At 41.2% G+C, this 19,573-nt stretch overlaps 1 protein-coding gene across 1 annotated transcript in view; it reads right to left on the minus strand.

Annotated features, from left to right (window-relative positions):
• The window catches only part of LOC119648640, a 358,882-nt gene that overhangs the window by 230,361 nt on the left and 108,948 nt on the right, over nucleotides 1-19,573 (minus strand). Inside the window, exon 3 of the mRNA XM_038050411.1 lies at nucleotides 18,102-18,438. Coding sequence (XP_037906339.1) covers nucleotides 18,102-18,347 — 246 coding nt within the window. The 5' untranslated portion in view covers nucleotides 18,348-18,438. The remainder of the gene's footprint in view (nucleotides 1-18,101; nucleotides 18,439-19,573) is intronic.

A 19,573-nucleotide genomic window follows, 5' to 3' on the forward strand; every position in this document is an offset into this window, starting at 1 on the left:
AGAGAAAAACTGAAATCTAGACATCGTCGTTAGAAATACATACAATTAACAAAATTGAAATCTGGACGCGGTTGTAAAAAAATACGTAAGTTTTCAGAAAGCAAAGTTTCGTGTATTTGTATTACTGAGAGTGAATTACAAAAAAGAAAACGCTACTTTCATAGGCAAAATTGAAATCCGGACAGAGTTAAAAAAATCGTAAAACAACATCTAAAACTCAAAAAGTGACTAGTATATGAGTCAAGCATGTACGGATTCACATAAATCGTGAAATTAGCCATCGTCTTGGTGCTCAACAAATTGATATTTCGCCATGTTTTGTTTGTTAGCCGGGCATAAATCAAACGGAGACCCTTCAGGCGAACATCTTTCGCCGCATTTACAATAATTTGTAGTGTCATACCATGAGTGGCCTTAAGACAGTATTATTTCCAGTATGAAATACCAACAAAGCCTAAATTACGCACTCGTAAATTTATTAATTATCCTGAATAGCTCACAGATTATTAGCAAGTATCTATTGGTTATTAGTTTGGTTTTTTCTCAGATAAATTTGTTGTAGTTTGGAAACGCTCGAATCGTCTATAATCATTGTTTTGTTGTTATTTTGTCTATAAAATCGTATGTTGTAGTATTGATCAAGGGAGATCCTTCTTCAAGAACAAAAAATTCCATTTAGCTTACAACGAAAGGATAAATCATAGTTATGAAATGCACTTTGGTGTTTACTGCTAAGCCGGCAATTGCATGACCCAATATATCTTCTGCTTGTCGTAAAAAGCAGCTTCGTTAATGGTTTGTGGTTGGATTCTATAATGTGAAAACGCCCATTTACACAGTATCGAAGTTCTCCACAATGCTCATCTTGTTCAACTTCAATAGCAACTTCAGCGTTACAAGCTGGACATTCTGGGTTTGAGTGATGCAAAATGATGGGACTTTGGAGAGGATCCCCCTCACTTTTGCGGCATGCACTTTTATATTCTGGTAAGTCTGCCGAAAGTAAGCATGAATACGGTCTTCGATTAATGTTTACTGTATCCGCAAAGCCCTGTCATGTCCTGAGAACTGATATCAGGCAGAATATTGATTATCGTCCAAAATAATGAACACCTCAATAGTACAGTGTGTGCTTCACACCAACAGGGACATATCGAAAGTCCGAAAGGAAACTTTCTTTAAGCAAATCAATGCAGGCCAAGAGAAGCTTCCTAAAGGTGACATTGTGATCGCGATGTGATTTAAATGTGAGCTGTGATAACACTCCCCTAAGACATGTGATGGGGAAACGTTGTCTTGGAGAGCGTAATAATAAGGTTTGGGATTTATACCGGTACACTATTCGAACACATAGTTTGCCATAAGGAGACTTGAGTTCCAACCGGTCGACAACGCAAGAGCGGTCAGATTTAGAACTTTTCTTCTCGATGTGCATAACAAGAAACGTGCTGACATCGACCTCAAAAGAGATTAGCATCAAATGGTCACTTGCCTTACGTGTTGCGCGCAGAAATGAAGAGCCTCGACCCTTCCAAGATCAACACGATCCGTTTTTTTGATCTGATTGTCATTCGGCAATGGGGAAATTTTCCTCCTGACCAGACGACACACGTCTTGGACAGTCCACTGGAAAATACTGACGAGTATTGCGTCGTCATCATGCGTCCCTTTTTTTCTGACGCAAGTCAAGTTGCGGCCACATCCAAAGGGACAGCGTAAGATTTGGCTGACTGTGACAACGAAATGGATTGAAAAGTGTAAGGAACTGGGGTGTCTGTTTGTTGCTGACATTTGGAACGAACATGATGCACTTAAGCCCCCGTATTGTGGCAAATCTCGGAAGTGGAGCGTAGTATGCATTCACCAAAAGGCAGAAGCTATTGTAAAAAGTAACGATACTAACCGTAATCCAATTTCCTATCATGATCACGGGATCTTTGTTAAAATTCCGAAGTGGTCTAGAGTGAAAATTGGAGAAATATTTGCTGCTCCCTACCATCGCAAAAGTAACTAAAATAAAACTGGAATTCAACCACGAATACCCTGAAAGCTTCATCGGAAGGGAGCAGGATAGTTTCCGTTTTGGATCCACCCGTATCCACCTCATTAGCACCCTTCGCCTTATTGTGAAGCAATATGTGGAGATTAGACCCTCGCTGGGACTGAAGATGAATACCAACAAAGTCAAGGTTGCCACTCAAACGAGTCATCGCACTCTTCCTGTTTGTGAAAAATCATACTAGGATGATCTAGTACACGAAAAATAAATTTAAAATATTCGTTCGTTGGAAGTAAATCAGATGGCATCATGTACGATTTTGAAATTTACATACACGTATATCTGGACAGGAACAGGCAAGGAAAAGTCGCACTTCGAAATCACACAGTGAGTGATTTTGGAAGTATAGCTACGGTTTTACGATTAGATCCGAACGACAAGCTAGTATCATTGTACCAAATGGATATGGAAACCAAACGCTATTACAGCGCTATTTTTCGCTTTGTTAAACGTAATGCTAGTTCAGTTGTTTTGTAGAAATAGCAAAAATCTAAGTACAGGAAACGAAAGACAAGATGTATGAAATAAATGGCGCCCAAATTCCATCATTTACAACAGACCTATGCAATTTACTTTGCCTAAACAAACTGTACACCTAGTACTAAAGGAGGAAACCTTTTTGAAATATAGTTCACGATGTTAAAAGACGCTGTTAACATTTTGCCTAACATGAATGCGGCATTTAAATGTTTTATTTTTGACGCTCCATCTATATAAAATCTAGTCCTCAATATACATCACATTCCCCCCATTCCCTGAAATAAAGTTAATAATGGGATATTACTATAATTTAGAAATTTAACAAGGAAGCCCCCCTCCCTTAAATTCACTTAGGATGTGAATACAAGGGGTACTATAAATCATAATACTGGAAAGCTATTGGAATGCAAAAGAGGGTTTCACCGTGAAAACATAGACTGGTCTGGACAGGTATATTCTGGTTTCCAAAATTAGGAGAAGGCCGCAATCCTTTACTGGGAATAATACATTCAAAAAATAGCGGGTTTAATCTTTCCAAAACTAAAGCCCCGACCAATACAGCTGAGGCAAAAAATTTCCAATGAACTTGTTGATAATCTCACAAAATTAATTAGTACAAGCACTTACTAAAGATTCATCCATCAAACAAAGGTGCACATATACGCTGGGCAGCCTGCTTTGTTTATGTTTTGATTAAAGTTGCATAATTCGGCAAGCCCTCACCTGACCTCCTCGTGGTGGCCGCTGGAAACCGTCTTCGGCTCTTCCAATTGACGAGGATCTGCTGGTCATGTGTTAGGGACAAGTAGATCTGGCGGGGGATCCACTGAAGCAACAGCCCGGAGATCGTCCTACCTGCACTGGAGAAGGTGCTAATAGGACCCCAAGCCAAGGTGGAACAGCATACGCCAAGGACTGCGTGGCCATTGGGGAGCTTGGTCTTTAGTATGCGAACACTGAATACCTTAGGCACCTTCAGTTTCAAATAAGACCCTTAGGGTTCTCGGACTACTCATGGACGAAGACATGGACTCAATTTTAAAAATACGAAAAACGACGATAAAAGAAGAGGGGATGGTGCCAGGCGCATCATCGGAGGACAAGCTGGTATCCAGCCAGGCGACAGCAGCCGTCGAGAGCAATACATTCGGTGCCAGTCGTAGCACCACTGTGCTGAAACCACCCGCAGGGACCTCCCGGAGCGAGACGGCAGACGGACTAGTAGCTACCAGCCTAGAATCCACTGCCGTCAAACTGGGTGTAGGGAGTACCAGACATAGTAATCTTAACTCGAAAACCTCGACGTCGGGGCATCCCTCAAAATTGAAAACCGCCAAAAACTTCGGTCGCCGGAAACCGACTAACAACCGAAGGTCCACTGGTGTCTTGCTCAAGAGCCAGTACCAGAAGACCATGAATATTCTCAGCAAGATTGCTCAAAATAAGGAAACCGGTACTGTCGCCATAAGCCTGGCAGATGAGCAGAAGGCGAAGCCCATCGGTCTGAAATGCAATCGATCTCAATACGAAGTCGAGCAAGATTACAAGCGGAGCCTTCAGCGACTTGGCCAGGAGCCATTTACGTGTGGCGTTGGCGGATGGTAATTCTGCTAGCGGCAACTAGCGCCGGAGGTGTGTTAAGAATCTCCTTGATACCGAAGGCAAACTCAGGGGATTCATCCCCTCCTTTGATTCCTCTCAGGTGGTCCGTGGGTTCCAGGCTATAGCTTACAAAGACCAATTCTCTAGGGACTTCTTCGGTTCGTGCGTCGGTAAGATCAGCGACGCCTGGGTGCGCGTAAAGCTCAATGTCATCTCTTACGACGAGATTCCCAAGAGACCGGTCGCTCGCACCTGGTTACCGAAGATTCGTGTGGATAAGGACAAGCCCGTCGAATTCCTGCGCCTTCAAAACCCCAGGATTTCCATGGACGACTGGGTTGTTATCAAGGAGGAGGAACCTGAGACAAACAGCCAACATTTTCTACTCCCTATAAGCGAAGAGTGCCTGGAAGCAGGTCAACTATAAAGTGCGGTTCGGAGTCAGGAACGTAAAGGTAAAAGTGCTCCACTCTGCAAAACCGGACGACGACCTAAATCCAATCGACGCCGCCAACGAGCTGCTGGAGATGACAATCGACGGTCCAGTGGGGATTGGCGAACCCCCACGCAAGCAGATTATGCTGAGGGTAACGCAGATAAATCTGCAGCACTCGAAGTGCGCCTCGGCCAATCTGCTTGTCTTCCTTCTAGAGGAGGTTCCAGCGACCGAGCCGTGTTCAAGCTGGAGCAGGCAGGGCAGAGAACGGCTTACATGGCTCACTGATGATCAGCTCCGCCACAAGAACTACATCTGACGAACACCATAGCAACAAAGAAGGCCAACCTGTTGATAGGCCACGACGCCAATGCAAGGCATCTGCTTTGGGGCAGCTCGGAAATCAACGGGAGAGGTGAGTCATTCTTTGATTTTATTATTACTTCAAATCTATCGGTGTGTAACAGGGGCAGTACACCAACCTTCCACTTTCCCAGCTCGGAGAACTGTGACAGTTGCGAGGAGGTCCTTGATATCATCCCAATAACCGACAATGGGCTTGGAGATTGTCTTACCAGAGATCCTTCTTGGATCACAGTTGGATACTTTTTAGCCTGGATCTCGCCGCAGAGGTCTCCAAACCCTCCAGGCCCCAGGAGGATGGATCGACTCGAGAAAGTTTGGTCAAGTAATTAAGTACAAACTCTCCGGTGCGCAAATTGGTAAGACTGGCACGACAGACGAACTGGAGTCAAAGATCGGGTCTCTGGAAAAGGCATTCGATACCGCCTTTAAAGTCTCGTGCCTTACTAAATACAGCAAAAAGACACTGCCACCGTGGTGGAATGAAAATCTCTCCAGCGGCAGGACCAGAGAAATCTTCAACATCTGCTACAGGCATAAATATTGGCAGCCATACAAAGACTGCCTGAAGGCGGTTTTGATTCTACTATTGTCAGAACATCGAAAGTACCAGTGAATCCGCTAGGCTTAGTAAGATTCTGTCCAAGAAGCATAAGAGCCCATCCTTTCTTAAAAAGTCGAAAGGCTCCTGGACGGAATCTTCTAGTGAAACCTTGGAGCTGCTGGTTCAAACGCATTTTCCCGCCAGTGAGGAGGACTGTGAGCCAGAACCCTGCTTGGAGGGTTTGCGGTCACCCCAGCTGTGCGAGACTAGCAAATCGGTAATTACCGAGGATAAGATCGGCTGGACTATAAACAGCTTCTCCGCATATAAAGCTCCGGGCCCAGATGGCATAATGCCAATCATGCTACAGAAGCAGCAGGAAAGAGTTGTGGAATGGCTTGGGGGTGGGGTATCTTACGCATTGGATTATATCCATGCTAAGTACCAGGATAATCCAGTCGGACCTGGATGGCAACCACTTGACCAGAGCTATGAACAGAGGCACGTCCCAGGGTGGCGACATCTCTCCAGTGCTCTGGTAAATAGTAATGGACTAAATTTTACGAACACTGGATAGCAGCGGGGTGAAGGTGGTGGCGTATGCCGACGACTTGGTGGTATTAGTGTTAGGGATGTTTTCGCCTATTATGAGCAACATCGTGGAATTAGCGTTGAGAAAGGTGTGCCTGTGTATTGCTTCTTTCCCTTAATGATAAGTATCTGGGTGTTATCCTGGATTCAAAGCTAAATTGCAGATTGAACAACAACAACTGAGGGTTAAGAAGGCCTGTATAAACTTCTATGCCTACAAGAGAACCTCTGCAAGGAAATGGGGTCTCCGGCCGAGGATGGTTCTCTGGATGTACACCGCTGTACTGCGTCCAATCTTAAAGTATTGCTCTATTGTATGGTGGCAGGCTTTGAGCCAAAAATACAATAGGATGAAGTTTAATAGGATTCAAAGAAACGCGTGTGCAGGTGCTACTGGGGCTCTCTCTCTCTCAATGTACTCCTGCTTCTCCTCCCCCTAGACCTCCACATTAAATACGTTGCAGCGTGCAGTGCCGTCAGACTACATGAGTCCGGATGCAGGACAGCGAAGTCAACATCCTAGCCTAAGTACCTCGGGAAATCTGGGCATTCCCTACGGACTATGCCACACGCAAGCTGAACTTCACGAGAAACTTTGTTGTGAACTTTCTAACCAGGGCAAAGTGGAAAATCGACGGTGTTTTGCAAGGCTATGTATTCCAAGCGGAAGTGCTGGCGATATTGGAAGTCTGTCGATGACTGGAGCGAAACTCGAGCCCTAAGCGTAACATAGAACATTGAAGAAAAATAAGGATAGGAGAATACAAATTTGAGACCGTTGACAATTTCTCCTATCTAGGGTCGAAAATCACAACCGATAACAGCTACAATGATGAAATCCGCGCACGGTTGTTGTCAGCTAACAGAGCCTATTTCAGCTTACAAAAACTGGTCCGTTCGAAACGTCTCACCATAGGGTCAAAGCTCTTACTGTACAAGACTATGATCTTGCCAGTCCTCATGTATTCCTCGGAAACTTGGGTTCTTAGCAAGAAAAATTGTGAACTCTTGGCCGCGTACGAGAGAAGAATCCTCCGAAGAATTTTTGGCCCCCTACATGAGGATGGACGATTCCGTAGCCTACACAATGACGAAATCTATGAGCGATACAATTGTGGATAAAATCCGGTTCAATAGGTTACGGTGGGCGGGTCACTTAATCCGTATAGATGAGGATGATCCCACCCGAAAAGTCTATAAGGGCAATATCTATGGTAGAAAAAGAAGACGAGGCAGACCCTGCCTAAGATGGAGCGATGGCGTAGGTCAGGACGCCAGACAGCTTTTGGGGATATCGAATTTTTGAACCTCGGCGCAAAACCCGGATGTCTGGAGTTCCTTATTAAGACAGGCCTAGATCGGATACCGGTTGATGTGCCGTTGATGATGATGAATATTGAAGACAACCTGTCAAAGAAACGGCAAATGATCCAAAATATCAAAAGATTATTCTGGCAACTGTGGAGTCTCAAATATCTAACACAACTGTAGCAGAAAAGTGCATAATAATAATAATAATCGTTTGTGCAACAATCCATATTGGATCAGGGCCTTGAAGTGTGTAAGAGCACTTCATTCAAGACAGTAATGATACACTGCAGTAACACTGTAGGAGGCAATGTGGTCAGCATTGCGCTCGCCCGAGATTATTATCCTGATTTGACTCAGGTACTCATTCACAGCTGAGTCAACTGATATCCGACGCCAAATCACGACACAAATCCTACTGCCACCAGTAAGTCCGCGAATCGCGATCTTCCGCACAACAGCCTTGTGCTCCAATCACTCAGTTATCCGGACACAAAACGACGGAAAAGTGAATGGTTCAGCGAAAATCGTCGAGTAAACATAGAAGATTATGTCGTTGGTATTAATAAAACACGAGAATCCGTCATCACTCAACTGGCCCATGGGCAGGGTAACCGCAATCCTGGAGCCTTGATATAGCCTTGCAAAAATATGTCCGCTTCCAAAGGAGGATTAGCCCAAGGCCTTACTGCCACAGCAAAGTGAAAACCAACAAGAACAGTGAACCATACAATCTAGAAGAAAGCGCACTGTTAAAGTGCATTCAAAGATTTACTAACTGCCCTCATGTGCTTTGGTGTCGCAATATCCACATACTTTGTGAAACCACTTAGCGGAGAAATCTACCTGGACTATTTGGGAGAGGTTCAACAACACAAGGGCTATTAAGGATGCCCGTCGATTTAAGCACCGAGGTAATGCCTACTAATCTGGGAAACATACAACAATTACGGAGGACAAAAATTATATTTCAATTTCCAATGTACTGAGCTAATTGAACAATTGCAATACAAAATATCTAGTACAGCTACCTTTACTTTATACAGCCATGGATTGTGCCACGCAAAAGACGAGGAATCTTAGGAAATATTTTGCAGGGAATATTCGATGTGAACCACGAGGTGTATCGAGGCTTGGACAAACTCGACGAAAACCAACAGCGACTGATAGATATCACAGCAGCTTATTTCTAAACATGACAAAAATGATGAATGAATCTCAGTGGGCTACAAGAATAAAATTAAATCAAGTAATAAAGAAAATGAATCACATCACTAGAACAATGAACAAGATGTCCAAATGATATAGAGCAATTGACCACAATCGGAGGTGGTAACGCAAATCAAATGCAGATATGAGACCTTGCACCAGGGGCTGACTGGATTCGGACAAACTGCTGAAGTCTGCTCCCCAACTACACTGTAAAGTGCGTAAATGCAAGTACAACTGAAACTAAGCAATTCCTTTAGGATTGATACAAAACAAATAGGATCAACTTGGTATACCTCCACTAATATGGGGATGAAAATTTCTGGACTATTCCCACAAATCCAAAAACCAACCTTCGAGGAACTAGCATTCGTCATTAAGAAGGGAATATATTTACCGCTATGCACATACCACCAATGTTTCTGGGAATAAATCACGATCAACTAACATACTTCGAAATGGATTATGTAAAACACGAAGAGTGTCAAATTATCTCTCCTTATATGCGGTATTGGTCTGTTAATATATTATATAACATCAATAACCGACCCAACTGCATACTTGATGAAATCTTTGATCGGATCAATAAAATAAACTGAGTTGAAGTAACTCTCACAGTACAAGCAATATTATGGAAACAACTTTCTGTTCGTTACCCCTAAGCCCAGACCAGTATCAATTATTTGCAGCGAGCATCGAGAAGACCTTCGAATCGCAGGAATATGGGAAATTGTCCAAAATTCTGACATCGAGACTGATACTAGACAATCCAAGTCAACCCCCACAACAACAAAAACCTGAACATTCGAGCCACTTTCATGAAGGCTATTAATCCTTCTGAAAATAGATCAGTACAAAGTTGACAGAATATAAACATCAACCCAAAATCGATCTTAAGATAGGAAGAGTATGTTTTTCATGAAGTACAGCTTAAAGAGCGAGTTCTTGTCTCATCCATTTGGCATCGAGTCAAGGAACGCATCGCAATTTTCAACTCAAGCTTAGGATTCGTCCCTGTCTTGTGTTCTGTCTTGCCTTGAAGAAACAAATTTATCACGTCAACAGTAGAACAACCGCTCTTGCAGCAACTGCACAATGGTAACATAGCATGCTGATCCCAAAAGCCCAGGTAAAAGAGGAGCGTTGAGGTAACGTACTTTGAACTATCCTCAGTGAAACAAAAATAAAATGCTGAGATCAGGGAGAGATAAATAAAGAATAGTCGGAGTTATTCCACTATGCTAAATCCTACCTGATCTCTCTTGGTGACAGGTCAAAATGATCGCATCGATCCGAACAAAACAAATACGTGTCTGCAAGCTAAATGTTGCCACCCTAACTGGGAAAACCGAGGAACTCGCAAGAGCCCTTCGAAAAACGCGCATTTATATCTACGCTCCGCAAGAAACCCGATTATCTGGTGCCAAAAGCTGCGACATAGAACGCGTGCGTGGTAAAAATGGCTGTAGACTTCTCTATTTTGGTAGCACTCACACAATACGGTGTTGGCATTGTACTTATTAATATATGGTTCACCAAACGATTGTCACATCTGCCTACATTTTATAGTAGGAACAGTAAAACGCAAATCGACTATTTCTCATAAGACGCCGATATTTTACCACTGTAACTGATTGCAAAGTCGTTTCCTATGAGACCATTGCACCTCAACATTGGCCGTTGATTGCCGTCCTGTGAATTAATCCACCGATAAAACAGGGTGAAAGCACTGGCCCGCCGCGCATTAAATTGTGGCAATTTTGTGAGAAGAACAAATGATCTTACTTACGCGATTACCAACCATTACGAATGTGGAAGAATCGCGGAACCAAATGAAAGACACGATACACATAGCGGCCTCTTCAACCCTCGGGGTCAACAAGCTAGGTAAGCGATACATCAATCTTGGCTTTGGAATAACGATGTTGAAATAAAAGTCCGTGAAAGGAAACGCCTCCACCACAAGTTTCTCGACGATAAAGCGCTGGCCAATTGGCAAATTTATAAGAATGCCAACCGGGAAGCATAGAAAGCGACTGATGTCACCCGAGCGAACCAAGTCAAAAAATCTTTACGATAAACTGGACACTCGGGATGGCGAGACATCGGTATCGACTTGCAAAAAGCCGAAGTGAACGCACACGTTAACGACAAGAAGGGTATTTAGCTTACCTACCATCGAGCCGCGACGGATAGATGGTGAGCACACTTCGAGCAGATTTCAACTGAAGAATCTGCTCATCCTCCATTTCCACAATCATTGCCGACAATTGGAGCAGTTCCACCTGTCAGCGCAACTGAAGTCGAGAAAGCAATAAAACTTATGAAATCGGCGAAAGTCACAGGGCCTGACGACATTGCATCTGAGCTCTGGAAAGCGAAAAACTGGGACCCAACGCTAGGGTTCAGTGAATTCTTTAATCGGAAGACCACTTCTTATCTTTGTTGGTTTTCATTAAGGATGCGCCCTCTCACCACTCCTCTTTGTTCTTGTTATGCACACCGTCACACGGGATATCCAACGTCCAGCGCCCTACACACTGCTTTATGCAGATGATGTTTTCCTAGCATCTGATAGTAAAAATGATCTCTAGCAACTTGTCCAAAAATGGAATGATCGCCTCGTGCAACACGGTTTCAGATTGAATCTAAACAAAACTGAATTTTTGACGACCGATCCCCATGAAACAGGCACAATCACTGTCAGCGGCAGTGATCTGGCCAGAACTGAGCGATTTAAATACCTCGGGTCAACGCTATCAGCCAATGGAGAATTGCGTTATAAAATTACTTCACGCATTAACGTGCGGCGCGGCAAGATTCGCAGCATTCGAAATTTATTTCGAATGTTGCGAATACCAGCGGGCAGATGACGTCACCGGCGCTCTCCACTCAGTTTAGACCTCGCCACATGTTTAAGCTTAAGTTAAAATGGAAAATAATAGACAGCACTTGATATTTGATAACGTTGAAACGAATAATTTAGTGTAGAGAAAGGGAAAAGTGTGAAGCCATTATTCATAGCGAAGAAGTCTAGACACCATATTTGTATTAACATAGTCGAGAAAAAGCTTTCGCATACTACTTAAATAAAGTGCATAATCCAAATTAGAATTCCTTATATGATATAAGCTAAATTTTGCCGTACACTTTCTTATTGAACAAACTGTATATATGAGCACAAAGTTTGCAGGTGATGTCCAATTCAAATGAATAAATGCATATATATGTATATTGTCAGTGCGAATGAAATTTGCGGAAATATTCAGGTGCGTACATATACAGAGTGTTTCAAAATTACCGGACAAACTCTTTGCCAGGTAATTCCTAATGAAATTCTAAAAAAAAACTAAAGTGAATTTTTCTCGAATTCTTAACTTTTTGACTGCCATAGTATTTTAATTTCTAAAACAAGTCGGAATGCCGGAAGCTCGGCGCTTCAAGTATAAAAGTTCTGAATTCATCTATGGGACCGCACACAGAGAGTTATGCACGCTTTTCCATTCGTACATACAAATTGACTACATAAATATTGCGCGGAAAATTTATCTAACGCATATTCACGCATTTCGGTTTTACTCTCTGCACGAAAGCATACATACGTACACGTCCATCTTATTGAACACTATCCGAAAATTTCGTTAGCACATACATATACACACACATGTCTGCCTCCTGTAATGGATACTGATATTCAAATAGCTAAAAAATAAAAGCAAAGATGTCTCCAGGGACCCCGCCGTTCATATAAATTCACTTTATACATATGATTATGACGTCATACAAGCCCTAGGGTGCAATAATTTGACTTTCAATAACTTTGTTAATAGTAGAGATATCGGAACGGGGTGCATTTTGAGGCCTAGATTTTGTAGGGATGCACCACTGTGATCTTTTTCATATTTTTCGGTTGGGTAGTTTCTGAGAATGGGCCCATTAAAGAAATGATGTCTTTCGACCTGCCTCACTCCTTCACCGTTCCAACAAATGTCAAAACTAAAACCGGATTCGGAAAGTACTAACTTTCATTTGATAACCCACATGACTATATTTGATAAAAAAAAATTACACCTACCTTTTGCATATATAGGGACCCCATCCCCCCTTAAATTTGATATAGAATTATGTAATTCACTGTATGCGTGAGCGTTCACAGTTTCCATCTTTTCACCAATTTTGGTAGGAATCGCTATAACCTCTAAGAAAAATGCGTGTGACGGACAGGCAGACAGACAAAAAGACGGATAGACAGGCAGTAAACCGATTTTAATAAGGTTTTGTTTTACACTAAATGTTAAAAAGCGCCCCCTTTAAACCACCAAAATTGTGATAACTTAAAAACTACGATAGCCAGAGCATTGGAATGTCCAATCGTAGCTGGGACTTCACTCTAGAATATAAAAGTTTATTTGTGAAAATAGGCAAACTATGTGAAGTAATACCTGGGAAATGTTCAGTTTTTCTCCCCGAAAATTTTGCTGGTTAAACCAATTTTTCTATTATAGAATTTTGACATATGGTACATAATGTATTAATTTTCTTACAGAACATGAGTCTCTGTTTTACTGCGATAAAATTTTGTTTATGTCATTTTATCCTAAGCACTCAATTTGTGATATATATAATAGGTTAAACGGAAAATTGAAACCCGGACATCATCATAAGAAATATATAAGTGTTCAGAAAGAATGCGAATAAAATTAACGAGAAAGGATAAAGTAAAACCTTTACTGCGGGCGAATACTTTCTTAGACAAACTTGAAATCTGGACAAAGTTAAAAAATCATAACAATGACATTTAAAATTAAAAAAAAATACTAGTTAATACTCGGTATGGAGACTTTTAGCATTATATACGGCCTTCGCTCTTCGTGGATTCGACCAAACGCTGAATATATTCCTTTCCTTTAAGTGTGAACATTTTGACCCCTTTGCATGTATGGGGAGCTTCCATTTAAACTAAATGTAAATTTATGTCACTCACTGTATGCGGAAGATTTTACGGTCCCCATATGTCCACCAAATTTCGTTTGGATCGGGGTAGCCGTTGTGGAGAAATGTTTGTGCCAGTCAAATAGAACGACAGCGAATCGATTTAAATAAGATTGTGTTTTACACAAAGCATTAAAATGACACTTAGATATAATAAGTATATTTATACTATTAAGGATTGGAGGACGGTTATGTGGTCGGACGAAATGAAAATTTATACGTAGATTCCGTTCTGACAGCAAGCAGTGGACATGGAGATAGAAAGGTGGAAAACTGAGCGCCCGATATGTTACATCAACTGGTGGCTCTGATGCCATGCGAATATATGAAGTGAAGTAATATTGCTCAGTGCAATCATCTAGCATGGGCAGAAGACGAATTTTTGTTGGGCAGCTTAAATTAATGGACTCTTTCTTTCGAAAATAACATTTTCTAGGAAAATTTTGAGTTTCAAAAGAATGGTTTGCAGATGAAATTGATGTTCTCGACTGATCTCTGTGGATTTCGTTCATTCTGGAAAGTGTTTGACGTCATCATAACATACCAATTCGTCAATACCATAACAAAGTGAGTTGTACATTAAACCAACGGTATTCAATATACGTACTGTGTATGTACATAAATATGTTTTTGTGCGCAAAGTAAATCGGAAATATGTTTGCTTGTTTAGGGTGAACATAATATCTACATCTATGTACGTATATCTGGTAGTTTGAAAAAAATATGGAGGAATATTTTACGATTTTACCCATAAAAGCACCAGCTTCCGGTATTCCGACTTGTTTCTATTATAATTCAGAGCGACAATTTTTACAACAAGAGTGATATTTTATTCCCCATGGTAGTAGATGATATTTACGAGCAATATGCATCTATAGTTCCCTTTGGTTTCTGTTAAGTATATCGTAGATTGCAAAAAACGTCCAATTAAGCAGTGCGCGAAATATTTGGCCCTGGGTTTACGTATATGACTACTTAAACTATCGAAGACTTGTGTTCTTGTGTACTATTGGACGATAGAAAGAAACTGATAGTAATCAATATCGGGATTTGTATCATGACTGGATGTAGGATACCAGTCGCTGTTCGGCTGTGAATGTGTACCTTAGTCAAATCAGGGAAATAATCACTAATCAGAACAATGCTGACCACGTTGCCTCCTACACTGTTCCGTAGACCTGCAGTGTACCGTTACGATCTTGAATGAAATGCTCTAAACCGCTTCAAGGCCCTGATCCAATTGAATTGTTGCGTCAATCATTATTATTTTTATGATTTTTAAGTTAGTTTGTTAAATACGAACTTGTGCGATGTGGCGAAGGTGAAGGTACCAAGAATGATGCATTATTTTTTTAATAGAGTTAATTAATCCAAATACTAAATCTCTCAATTCGCAGATTAATTGCTTAAAACAAGTTACTTTTTTCATGAAAGACCGTCGGACCGTTTAAATAATGTCCACATTAGCAGTTTAGGTTCCACCCTGTGATGTAATGTAATATGATTCTCATTTGAACATTAGCGATTTCCATTGACCTAAACGCAAAGGTAACTACCAGAGATAAAATTATATCGGTTATCAACAATATATCGATAACCGCGAAGGTGTAATAGAATATCTTCAAACACAATTCAAATTCAAAGAACAACTGAGTACACTTCATTTGCCATTTTATTCCTAACATGACCGGTGCTTGAAATTCATATGGCACTGGTGTATATAAAAGAACTACCTTTTGGACTCTTTCATTTGTTTTGAAGAGAATATATTGAGAAAATGTCAGTCGGAAGAATATGGTGTACAGAAAATGTGAAAGTTGAAGACCACCTAATAAACATTAATACATTAAACAGAAACTATTTTTTTCTTTTAGAAATTACCATCAATCAACCCGGGGTTTTCAAGAACAGAGGTTTTAAGATACCCTGCTTATCGACAATGGTATCAATGGCCCCCAAATGTTTTTTCCAACTTGAGCGAGAATTCTCGCGATACTCTGAACCTTAATGAAGTGAGAAGAGGGTTCTGGATTTCATATTGAACTCCATACCGCTATTTGACAAGAATATTGCCAATGACTTTGACGTGACTTTAGCTAAAATACTAATATTTAGACAGATAAATGTTGATATTCTCTGTATGAATGCAAATATAATAAATACACTTCTTGTTTTTCCTTCAACTCCACCTCGAAAATGCGTATTTTTAGGGTGACGCATATGTCCCCCATCCCGGAATAGTGGTTTCCATCATATGGTATACCCGTAATGGAACTGTCGCTCTTCCTTTATGTGAAACTTCCGTTTCCTGATCAACACTTCCACGGGCACTTTTCGTTAGTTATTGTCTTCCGGATTAGTTCGATTACACTGCGAAGACATGAATTGTTGCAAGATTGGAGATTTTGAGATACCATTACGGTCACTTTCCGTGTTCAATTCCCAGATAATCGCACAGAGAGAACACTGGTGCAGAACAGCCTCAATTTGATGGTAGTGTTGCGGTAGTTGCATTTCCAAATTTTGGGGAAAATGGTAATGTGAGTTTTAGCACTCTTAAGGTATCAGGCAACAATCAAGTTCGATGCCACCGCAGAAGCAATGCTTCCCAGAAGTACAAATTGAAAGATACCCTTGATGTCCATTAATGCAAATATAAAGAGTGCGATAACACTATTAGATTGAGAACCTCGATTTTGTTGGTCCAAATTTGCTTGCATCCTTTTCCAAATCCAGAGCCATTTAGCCAAGGTCCATGACTCAGAGAGAGAATAAGCAAATGTCATTAGCTTAGTCAAGATGTGTGAGGAAAGTTGGCATAGCTCATCGAATGCCTCCACACCCTCCAAGGCATCATAAAGAAAGTCCCAATAACCAGAAGAAAAAGTATACGTGGTAAGATGCAACTCTGGCGCACTCCACTTTCAACTTCCAATTCCTCAGAGATGTCTGTTGATGACAATGATCATTTCGCTTTTGTTTGGAGGAGCAGTCCGTATCCGCATGTTACAGTGGCTTGCCACATCATGCACAAACACGGAAATTCACCAGATGTTATACATTTCAGAATCGTGGTTAAGTTGACTTCCTAAGCGGCTCTTCAGCGTGAATGAGAAGTCTACCGTCAACGCAGTTATCTTTTCTGATATTTGTAGAATTTTTAGACGATAAAAACAGTGGTTTGTTTCTTTCTACAAACAATTTTTCAATTTTACAAATAAGGACATCTTTCGGGACCACCTTACTCCCTTCTTCAGTGCATAGCTACGTGGCTGAGCAAAAACGTTGCTATTGCATGGTGCAATTTCTTTTGCTAATGACTACTGCTCACTACTGGACGCGTTCCCTTGCGATATAGGAACGACGTGTAAACGAGGTCGATTTCAGCGCCTCGTTTGCTGACAGCTGCTGCTGTCAGAAGACAACTCCTAAATCTACTGCTGATCGCGGGCTGGTTAGATATTGTAACCCGTCTAAATGGCAGGCCCTGGGCTTGAAAAAAAAAAAACCGGCAACGACAGGGCGATGGAAATTACAGAACTCTACAAACCGTTCACAGTTATTTACAATCATCAAGGCCATGTCAGAGCAAGATGTTGTCAAAGCTCACCTTAGCATACAAATTACCTATCGACATCACAAGGATGCTTCTCCCGATTTGCGTGTGATTGCTTATAAAAAGCATCCTTCTTCACTACATCGGAAATCTCCGTTGATGCACTGTATAATTGTAATATTCCTTAATCTAGACCGCAATTTTGCAGTCAAGATCCTATCAGAAACCGTTCTCAAATCAAAAGAACGCGATTTGTGGTGGCCGCCAGAAACAGTCAGACATTGGATTCGCATTTGCCATCATTTAGCTTTCCAGAATACAAAAGCACAGTGCCGCAAGAGGGAGAGGAGTGGGCATTCTGGGAGCTTCGATACTATTGTTGAGGAGAGGGCGAACTTTTCAGAAACCAATCATAAATCGTTTTCGATAGCCACAGGTCGTGTAGCCGTAAAATCAGTCCTTACCCGAGGTAGCAGTAAGCTTTTCAGAATTTGCAGATTGCTAGCTCACAAATTTCCATCGCTTTTAGTCGCCTAGTTTGTTGTAACAAACAACGAATTTTTTAGTGCCTTCTAAAATCCAAACTCACAGGCCAGAATTTTACCATACGGCAAAAAATGATATTTCGAAACAACCATAGCTATCACCTACATTTAAATTTTTCTGGATACCATTTCTCTCTTCGAACGCCCAAGTCATTCCATTCTTTCACATCTCAATTAAAGGTGCTAGTTTCTCAAATATGTGTTGTTTTGATGAACGTAAGAACGAGTGCCTCCAAGTATGTATGTATGCTAGACTCTTGATCTCTTAATACAATCCGATAAAAAGGATAATACGCTGCTTGTAAAAAGTCTTAGATAATTCAGAATATTATGAATAGTTATGTTTATCACAGTTCCAATAACAAATGGACACGGGCACTGGCAAAAATCTTTACTTCTTTACTTTTCTCTCTTACCTTCAAACTGTTGTAGGGCCTTTCAATCCTCAACTTAGCTTTTATTACTTCGCTGCTGTCATGGCAATTGTCGTTTGGTGGTAGAGCTGTCATCGACAATGACGTTTTGATGAACGAGCAATTTGGATTTGAGTTGGTAGTTAAATGTTCCTCTTTAGGCGCCTTCATTTCGCCGGTTATAATTTCAGTAGATTCAGAAATCATTTGTGAGGCCAAGTAAACACGCCGTGAATTTAATTCAAACATAATCTGTTACCGTTAAGCTCCGCTATTTAGTCATCTCGATGGTAACATCATGTTGCATTTTAATTTGTCAAGTATAAGAAAATATGGATACCTGTAAAAAGAAGTAACAAAATTTAAGAAAGAAAGATACATAGAATGTTAGTATAGTGAGCGAACTTCTACCAGATAATTAAACTATATAAATATATGTATATAAGGTTGCCTCTTAGAACTGTCTCATATTATGCTTATCTCAACAGCAATATTTGGGCAGTATAATAAAAAAAATTGTTGAGGTCAGAGATAGAAATAGTTAAAATACAGGGTGCGGCAGCATAACTTCCTTTTTTCAAAACTCAATAAAAACTATTGTATGCATCGGAAAATATTTATTTATTTTTTATAATATAGGTACATTGTTTTGAAGATCAAATCTGTTAGGTGACGTCCCCCATTCTCCATACATTGCGTAAACCGATTTCTGGCATTTGTCATGACTCTTGTTAGCATAGCATGTGTTATGTTGGCAATTTCTTCTTGGATGGTGGTCTTCAAATCTTGTAGGGTTCTTGGACGGTTCACATAAACACGGGATTTCAAAAAACCCCATAGAAAAAAATCACAAGGGGACAGATCGGGAGAGCGTACCGGCCATTCCAAATCGCCTCTAATTGAGATAAGGCGCTCTGGAAAGTGTTCCCTCAAAACAGCCATCGATGCTCTTGAAGTGTGTGCTGTTGCACCGTCTTGTTGGAACCAAGTGTCCCCCAAATCCAAATTTTCTAGCCGTGGGAAAAAAAATTCTGTAGCATGTTTATATACCGGTCCGAATTCACTGTCACTGTAACCTCATTTTCCTCAAAAAACCAGGGACCAATAATTTCAGCTGAGGAAATTGCACACCACACTGTGACTTTGGGTGAATGCAAAGGCTTTTGATGCAATTCTCGAGGGTTGGTGTCAGCCCAGTAGCGCATGTTTTGTTTGTTAACCGACCCACACAAATGAAAATGGGCTCCATCGCTAAAAAAAACAATAGCACCCTCGGGAACAACATCAAGAAGAATCTCACACGCGTTCATCCGAGAATTGAAGTCACGTTCTGAAAGTTCCTGTACTATCGCCATCTTATAGGCATGAAAATGAAGATCATCACGAAGAATTCTTCTCACAGAACGATCGGATAGTCCAAGGGCAGATGCGTGTTTGCGCGCAGAACGCCGTGGCGATCGCAACATTGACGCTCT

This window comes from Hermetia illucens, chromosome 2, assembly GCF_905115235.1.
Source record: "Hermetia illucens chromosome 2, iHerIll2.2.curated.20191125, whole genome shotgun sequence".
NCBI lineage: Eukaryota > Metazoa > Arthropoda > Insecta > Diptera > Stratiomyidae > Hermetia > Hermetia illucens.